At 41.0% G+C, this 8,267-nt stretch overlaps 2 protein-coding genes across 9 annotated transcripts; one reads left to right on the top strand and one right to left on the bottom strand.

Moving 5' to 3' along the window:
* Positions 1 to 859: 859 nt before the first annotated feature.
* On the top strand, positions 860 to 5,183 carry LOC112466467 (glycine dehydrogenase (decarboxylating), mitochondrial). Its single transcript, XM_025034560.1, has 10 exons — positions 860 to 1,151; positions 1,235 to 1,313; positions 1,859 to 1,994; positions 2,077 to 2,467; positions 2,609 to 3,129; positions 3,195 to 3,477; positions 3,558 to 4,207; positions 4,282 to 4,745; positions 4,841 to 4,986; positions 5,054 to 5,183. Exons 1-10 carry the CDS (start codon positions 945 to 947, stop codon positions 5,165 to 5,167), a joined length of 2,991 nt encoding a protein of 996 aa, XP_024890328.1. The 5' UTR covers positions 860 to 944; the 3' UTR covers positions 5,168 to 5,183.
* LOC112466468 (HMG box-containing protein 4) lies at positions 5,111 to 7,992 on the bottom strand. Of its 8 annotated transcripts, none has more exons than XM_025034563.1 (6): positions 7,904 to 7,992; positions 7,181 to 7,332; positions 6,561 to 7,108; positions 6,426 to 6,501; positions 6,159 to 6,344; positions 5,111 to 5,879 (listed from the first exon to the last, which is right to left on the bottom strand). In XM_025034563.1, the coding sequence occupies exons 2-6, from the start codon at positions 7,191 to 7,193 to the stop codon at positions 5,467 to 5,469; spliced, it is 1,236 nt and encodes a 411-aa protein (XP_024890331.1). In that variant the 5' UTR covers positions 7,194 to 7,332; positions 7,904 to 7,992; the 3' UTR covers positions 5,111 to 5,466. The 8 variants fall into 8 exon arrangements, with proteins under 8 accessions (XP_024890331.1, XP_024890334.1, XP_024890336.1 ...); XM_025034566.1 differs by having other exon boundaries at positions 6,561 to 7,102; XM_025034568.1 differs by lacking the exon at positions 7,181 to 7,332 and having other exon boundaries at positions 5,111 to 5,573; positions 5,679 to 5,879; positions 7,904 to 7,986.
* Positions 7,993 to 8,267: the final 275 nt, after the last annotated feature.

Raw genomic sequence — 8,267 nt, 5'->3', positions numbered from 1 at the left:
GTGCAACTTCTAACACCTGCGGCTTTGACGGCGAAAATCAATGAAAGGACCAGCATTAAGAAGGAGGACGTTGAGGAAGTCAATGCGCTTTTCTTGGATGCTAAATCGTCGGCTAAGATACTTACGCAAAATCAAGATAAATTTTTGAAATAAAACTTGATTTTACGGTAACTTATTTTCTTTACATCCATCAAGAATAATTAAAGAGCAATTTAATTTTTAGATGTTTGTCGATTATATTTTAACTTTCTCAATCCTTCGATTAATTGTCTCTTGAATTAAGATTAATTAAAATAAGTATTTTAAATGTACATACAGCGTAGCGATATTAAATGTATTACCATTATTATAAGGAAACAATCTTGTATGTATTAGAACATTTCTCATGAATTGAACTATTTTACGTACAAATGTTTGTATCAAAAACATTTCATAAATAAAAACTTTTTGTGAAACTATAAAATATTTGCTTGTCTTATCGCAATCTTTTTTTAATGTAATTGAATCTTATAATGTACTAAATCGATAACTAATTAAAATTTGCGATAGTTACTTTGCGTCACATGAAATCTTTCACGTGTTGCACAAACGTTTGCAAAATAGAAGCAAAATAAGATTTGTTTACGTTGGATAGAAAATTAGATTGTACTAGATCAAACGTTAAACTTCTCAGCGTCACGAGATTAACGATGAAAATAATTTCTCAATATTGTCCTAGACGTCGAACGGCTCAAGGTTCAAAAGCTGATAAGTTCATAAGCTGTAATCAGGGGTTGTGACATCACTGTGTGATATCTATATGTACTGAGTATAAAACCTCCGTTAACTTTAACACTTGTTAGTTTTAAGGAGAGCCTCGAGTGACCGTAGTATTAAATGCTGAACGCCGCATTCTAATCGACTTCCAATATATCTCTGAGTGCACGTTATTCTTCAAAGTTACGATGCAGTGCACATTGAAGATGGCAAAATGTTCCAGGCTCCTAAATAAGCACAACGTTGTGACTCGGCATATACATGGTTTGCAATTGAGTAGTTTACACAGGCAGAATTTGAGTAAGTTGCTCCCGCAAAAGGAGGAATTTCAAGCGAGGCACATTGGACCCAGGGAACACGAACAGATAGAAATGTTAGGTCTAATTGGATTTAAGGTAATTTACTTGTGAAAAATCATTTATACGGTGAAAATTGTACCGCAACTGGATTAATTTTTATGCGCGACACAATATTGCAGAGTCTTGATGAATTAACGGAAGCTGCGGTACCGGCTAAAATTCTTCACAAAGGAAATTTAAATCTTGACGAGCCAGTCAGTGAGTAGTTTTCTTAATCAACGATATTTAGATTTAATCAACATTTGATCGTGTTAATTGTTGGAGTAAATTGTTAGGTCTTTGTTTCATTGTCTGCAAAAATGACGCAAGTTTCTCTTGTATAGAAGATTGTAAGATTGTATAAATAGTAAAAATAAATTTTTTTGTTCTTGTAAGATACGACGTGATAACTGTGGGTCAGTCCGTGAAAACGTGACAAGTCACGAGACTTCCCGTGCGATTCGACTTGCCCTAATATTGATAACCCTCCATGTTATCTTCGGTCACAGTTCAATCTCGTGCGCCTGCTGCGCTTTCACGTGTTTCTCAGACTTAATCGTATGCCGTCACATAGATTTCCACATTTAATTTCTTTTCCCGATATCGCGTGCTGCAATATACTACGTATACAACCTACATATTTTTCCCATTATATTTTCGTATCTTCTTTTCATATTGACATAATATTATGTCAATAAATAATAATTATAATTTTACATCGTCATATAAAACGAAGTAAAAATTAATACAAATAATTTTTGCAGCCGAGTACGATCTAATAAAGCGGATCACAGAAATTTCGGAAAAGAATGACGTATGGCGCTCTTACATAGGCATGGGGTACCATAACTGCTGCGTGCCGCACACGATTATGCGTAACATTTTTGAAAATCCCGGATGGTAAATCGCGTTGCCACATAATTTGATAAACGTGAGATGCGTAAGAGAATCGTATAAACAATTTTATTGCATTTCGCCACAGGACGACGCAATATACTCCTTATCAGCCCGAGATTTCGCAAGGACGACTAGAAGGCTTACTGAATTACCAAACAATGATATGCGATTTCACGGGGATGGAAGTGGCGAACGCTTCTCTCTTGGACGAAGGGACAGCGGCGGCGGAGGCCCTGGCGCTTGCGTGTCGACATAATAAGAGAAAAAAATTGTTTCTCTCCGACCGGGTGCATCCTCAGACTATTAGCGTTATCGCAACACGCGCCGCTTCCTTAGGTTTAACGCTTGAAGTTGGAGACGTGTTTAAAGTAGACACCAGCGGAGATGATATTGCCGGTATTCTCGTGCAGTATCCCGACACAACTGGCTGCATCCACGATTTCGAGGACGTTGTCAAGAAGGCGCATGCTAATGGAGTATGTGTTGTTAAAAATTATAATATATATCTCAACAAAGATATAAATATTTCCACAGAAGGGAAAATGTTCTGTAATTTTTATGAATGGATATTAACTTAACATGTAAAATGTTAAAATCACAAATATGTTTCGCTACAGACACTCGTCTGCGCTGCCACCGACTTACTTGCGTTAGCTGTGCTTCAACCGCCGAGTGATTTCGGTGTCGACATATGCGTGGGTACGAGTCAACGTTTCGGAGTGCCTCTCGGATACGGTGGGCCTCACGCTGGGTTCTTTGCGTGCCGACAGAAACTGGTGCGATCAATGCCCGGCAGAATGATAGGCGTTACGAGAGATTCCAGCGGACAGGACGCTTATCGGTTGGCCCTCCAGACGCGCGAGCAACACATCAGGAGGGATAAGGCCACCAGCAATATTTGTACCGCACAAGCGTTGCTGGCTAATATGTCCGCGATGTACGCGGTGTATCACGGACCTCAGGGAATACGAGACATTGCGAGCAGAGTGCACAATTTGACGCTAGCTTTGGCGAAGGGCTTGGAGGTGGCTGGAAACGCAATAAATAATATATACTTCTTCGATACCATTACAGTGTCGCCAAAGATTTCTGTGCAGACGATAAAGGAAAATGCGAATGTAGCTAAGATAAACTTAAGGTATTTTCCTAAATAGAGACGACAATGGTTTATGATTTTATCAAATAAAACTGCGAAATTTACAGATACTTTAACGACGGTACGATCGGAATATCTCTCGATGAGACAACGACGACGGAGGACGTGAATGATCTTTTCAAGATATTTTCGGCAAACACTACGGTTGAAGAGGTGGTCAAAGATGAAAGCTTTCTGGCGAAAAGTTTGGACAAGTCGGATTTCCACCGTACTATCTCGTATTTACAGCATCCTGTTTTCAATAGCTATCACTCGGAGACGAGAATAGTTAGATACATGAAGTCTCTGGAGAACAAGGACGTATCTCTCGTACACAGCATGATTCCACTGGTGATTATTATTTGTTACAAATATTGTACTGGTACTCGTACGCATATATTTGCTTCTTTAGTAATATTAGCGTTTAACAGGGTTCTTGCACGATGAAATTGAACTCAACGACGGAGATGATGCCTTGCAGTTTGAAAGGTTTCACAGATCTACATCCTTTCGCTCCACTCGAGCAGGCTGAGGGATACCAACAATTATTCGCCGAATTGGAACGAGATCTGTGCGCGATCACCGGCTACGACGGTATTAGTTTCCAACCGAATAGCGGGGCGCAAGGTGAATACGCGGGTCTGAGGGCTATACAATGTTATCACGAGTCGAGGGGCGACAAACATCGACAAGTCTGTTTGATTCCGATATCCGCGCACGGCACGAATCCCGCATCCGCTCAAATGGCGGGTATGCAGGTGGAACCGATTCTCGTACGGAAGGACGGTTCTGTCGACATGGCGCACTTGAAAGAGATGATCAACAAGTATCAAAAGACGCTGTCGTGCCTGATGATCACGTATCCATCGACGAACGGGGTGTTCGAGGAAACGATTGGCGACATATGTAACATGGTGCACAATGCCGGTGGGCAGGTATACTTGGACGGCGCCAACATGAATGCTCAAGTTGGCTTGTGCCGACCCGGTGATTACGGCAGCGACGTGTCGCATCTCAACCTGCACAAAACGTTCTGCATTCCTCACGGGGGTGGCGGACCCGGCATGGGTCCCATCGGAGTGTAAGCAATTATTTTAATTTTAGAATCTTGTACATTGTTAAAGTTAAATATATAAAAATATATATAATTTATAGGAAGCGACATCTTATACCTTTCCTGCCGAATCATCCAGTAGTAAATTGTTCGAGTAACGGCTATGGTGAGTTGAAGAATTTCGGTGCCGTATCGGCCGCACCTTTCGGATCGTCCGCTATTTTACCGATCTCATGGGCTTACATCAAGATGATGGGTCCGAGAGGGTTACGCAAAGCTACGCAGGTGGCTATTCTCAACGCCAATTACATGAGCAAGAGATTGGAGAAGTATTACAAAACGTTGTACAAGGGTGAAACCGGGCTGATTGCGCACGAGTTCATCCTAGATGTAAGAGACTTCAAGAAAACTGCCAATGTTGAGGCCGTTGATATTGCGAAGAGACTGATGGATTATGGCTTCCACGCACCGACCATGAGTTGGCCCGTAGCCGGTACCTTAATGATCGAACCGACCGAATCCGAAGACAAGACTGAGTTGGATAGATTCTGTGACTCTTTAATTTGTAAGTTCTAAAAAAAATTTAAATAACGCTTAAAATATCTTATTGTCGAACATTAAACATTCTCGTCGTTTACTCACATTTGTAATTCTCGATAGCTATAAGGAAGGAGATTGCGGACATTGAAGAAGGAAAATTAGATATTGCACAGAATCCCTTGAAAATGGCACCTCACACGCAGGAGCAAGTAATAACGACCGAATGGAATCGACCATATTCGCGAGAGTTAGCAGCTTTCCCTGCTGTAAGTAGCTCGTGAGCATTATATCAAACATGTACTAATAACACATTAATTGGTCTTTTTTTTTTAGACATTTGTGAAAGGAAGTAACAAGATTTGGCCAAGCGTTGGAAGGATAGACGACATATATGGTGATAAGAATCTATTTTGTACATGCCCGCCCATTTCGCTTACAGAACAATAATTGTGACGTTGTATTTATATGCCATGTACAGTTACTTAGTTATATAATGCAGTACTATTTAAATATTTATTATAACTTTTATACAAATATATTATTTATATAAAACATAAATGTTATTTTTTATCTGACAGTAGACGAAATATAACGAGAATCTGTGTTTAAGATTTAAATTTTTAGCAAATAAACATTGTTATTGTTTTCACGCTCATATAATCTATTTTTTTGTAATCTAAATTGTCATATAAATATTTACATTATATTCTAAATATTTTACATATTTTCCGGCTATATTTTGTACATTATAGACCAGGCATAAGATAAGCAATGTTGTCGAGCATTTGGGAAAGTGTTTCAGGTTTAGCTCCATTAGTTTCTGGCAATTGCTGCGTTAAACAAATTAACGGACCTAAGGCACAGAGCAACGAATCCAGTAAAACCGAAAGACTGCCCGAAACAGCTATCTGACCATCGTGTTCCTTCAAACGTTCTCCAATGATTGTCAAGCTCTCACCAAGCAATTTGAGATGGGCTGCAACATCGATTGGCTGCGTTCCAACGACTTTGTACATTCCCGTGCCTATTACCGGCTCATTAACCAGATCTTTACTGGTGCGATTCGACGGTGGTGAGACTGGAACGTTCCCAACAACAGATGGCACGCCGAGTTGAATAGTTTTTTTTGCAGAAGCGGGCTTTGTTTCTTTCCCATTGCCTGAAATACAATATGTACAGAATAATTTATTAATGCCGTATTGAGTATTTAAATGAAATACATGCACACGAGAGCCAAATCAAGATATAACTACAAAAGTCACAAGACATATATATATGTATACACATATTTATATACATAATATATATATTCGATTTAATATTTTTGGCTAATGCACATGCACACGGGAAACAAGACAGACATACGTAAACTATACATAACATGACACATACAAATCATGTACATATTGCCTATATACAATTAACCAAAAAAACCCACCAATTTTATTAATGAATTTTTTTCGCGAGGCGGGCAGTGGCATTTTCCAAACGGGCTCATCTTTACTTGGCGACAAAGAATGAGGCTTTGCTGCCAAGCGCTTTGCACGCCTGCGCCAATTGTACTTTTCCAGATGTGGTACTGTAGCCCACAGCTCTCCTAATCGCTTAGAAACTGCCGCAAAATCTACAAAAAGCAACGATCGGTAAACAACATCGAAGTTGCATGCACTTGCTTATGGAAGAAAAAATAATATAGCTCAGGTACCCATATAAGGATCTTGCTCTAACAGTTCTGGCCTAACTTTCTTTGCCCATAGCATGTAAGCGGTAAATCTTGTCTTCTAAAAATATGAAAAAATTAAGGCCCTTCTTTCGATATCGGTTCTTCATTAGTACATACCCCTTTATCCTTGCGCTGTGTCTTCGTCTTGCCTATAATTTTTCCATCCTTAATAACCAACTTTTTCTTACATTTTTCAAGCATATATAAACTATTTGCTTGTGATGGGGTTTCCTGACCTGGTGGTGGCTCTAGCTTCCTGAATCCCATTTCTCTTTCGTCGATCATGAGAGGATCTACTTCATTGTCGCTCCCCGAGTCCATACTGTATCTCTCATCCTCGTTTATCCCAGAGGGATCATCGGATTCCGAGCTAGACGACTGACCCTCATTGTCAGACAAGGGGTCCATCTTGATCCTTTGTTGCACATGATTCGAGCCTGAATTCTTTCTCTGCTGCCCGACGTTACCCGCCTGATTAGATTGCGTGGGCAATATCTGCTGCTGCTGTTGCACTTCATACTGATCCAAGAGTTGTTGAGTCTGCAACTGCTGCGCCTTCTGTCGCTTGAGTTTATTCTCCGTAAGATCGTCAGATTCGAAGTCGACAAGCTTGGAGGATTTCTTCCTCACGCGTCCGCTACGGGAGATACCCGTGACCTCTAGATCTGAAAGATAAAGCAGACTGCACCTTGCCAAAAAAAAGAAAGGGTCCAATGTACTTTGCAATAGCTAACTACCAGGCTTAAACATTTATAGAGTTCAGGATAGGCACAGTATATAGAGATACTACTTCTAGGCAGGCTACAATGTATCAGCTATTAAAGTTGTGGGCAGCCAGTCGCAGTACAACTCGCACTTCACTTTGCCTCGCTTCTTTTCTCTGAGAACTCTGCATTACGTTTTTATGAAAAATAATTATTCAATTAAACACTTTACAGACAGGAGATGACGATGATGACCAGATGTAAGCAAATTTCAAGTGATTAAAGCTCTCGATAATAAGACAATTTCTACGTTCCTGATTCTAATTGTTTACTTTTTACAAGTCCATTCATTAGATATAGGCAAGTTGCAAAGATGTGTTTAAGCGGGATGTGAAAATGGAATGATCATTCTCTCTTTCAAATGTCATAGATGCAGAAAAATGGCTTGACGTGACCGAGGCTAAATGGATCTCGTGAAATTTCCGTTTTTTTCCTGTCAACACGACGGATTCGTCTACTTCGTGTGTACGGCGCGCAGTTAGTGCGACGATTATCCGCCATGTACGCCGAAGCGCTAGCGCCCCCAAACATAACGCCAAAAACGCCAAATGAAACGTTATAAGGTGAAAGATACTCCGAGAGATTTTCTACGAACGCGCGCAGATCATGCGATTCACCGCAAGCGATACCAACGAGCAAGCAAGACAGTCTATCCGATGCAGCCGCAACAGCATGTGACGAGAAACCGATGCTCACCGTCGCTCTTCTGAGCGCGTGCTTTCGTCGATCCGAACACATCCATAGCGTCCTCCGTCCTTCCCTTCCGCGGCTGCCCAAGATGCCCGAACGAACGCGCGCGCCGCGCCGCGCCGCGGCGCGCCCGGGCGTCGTGCCCTCGGATTTTCGCGGGCTCGGTGGCTCTTCGTGCTTATTGGCGCGACGTTCGATAGGCGCCTTCGCGCGACGACACTTTTAATGACAGATTCGTTTCGAGGGATCGCATAAAAATACGACCATCATTGATACATTACATCATGGTTGATACCACGACACTCCTCGCGGTAATAAATTTACAAAAGGCCTTTTGTTTAATTTGTTTGCGATCTTTGAAAGAAACAAA

The sequence above is a fragment of the Temnothorax curvispinosus genome, unplaced genomic scaffold (genome assembly GCF_003070985.1).
Source record: "Temnothorax curvispinosus isolate PA1 unplaced genomic scaffold, ASM307098v1 QBEX01016229.1, whole genome shotgun sequence".
Taxonomy (NCBI): Eukaryota; Metazoa; Arthropoda; class Insecta; order Hymenoptera; family Formicidae; genus Temnothorax; species Temnothorax curvispinosus.
This window is presented reverse-complemented; position numbering and strand designations above follow the sequence as displayed.

What these genes read in the sequence shown, in the direction of transcription:
- LOC112466467 (XM_025034560.1), top strand. Translation starts at nt 945, where the DNA reads ATGCAGTGCACATTGAAGATGGCAAAATGTTCCAGGCTCCTAAATAAG. An exon ending in TAGGTCTAATTGGATTTAAG is followed by an intron (nt 1,152 to 1,234) that starts GTAATTTACTTG and finishes ACAATATTGCAG; the next exon opens with AGTCTTGATGAATTAACGGA. An exon ending in AAATCTTGACGAGCCAGTCA is followed by an intron (nt 1,314 to 1,858) that starts GTGAGTAGTTTT and finishes TAATTTTTGCAG; the next exon opens with CCGAGTACGATCTAATAAAG.
- LOC112466468 (XM_025034561.1), bottom strand. Translation starts at nt 7,949, where the DNA reads ATGGATGTGTTCGGATCGACGAAAGCACGCGCTCAGAAGAGCGACG. An exon ending in CACAGCGCAAGGATAAAGGG is followed by an intron (nt 6,502 to 6,560) that starts GTATGTACTAAT and finishes TCATATTTTTAG; the next exon opens with AAGACAAGATTTACCGCTTA. An exon ending in AGAGCAAGATCCTTATATGG is followed by an intron (nt 6,345 to 6,425) that starts GTACCTGAGCTA and finishes TGCTTTTTGTAG; the next exon opens with ATTTTGCGGCAGTTTCTAAG.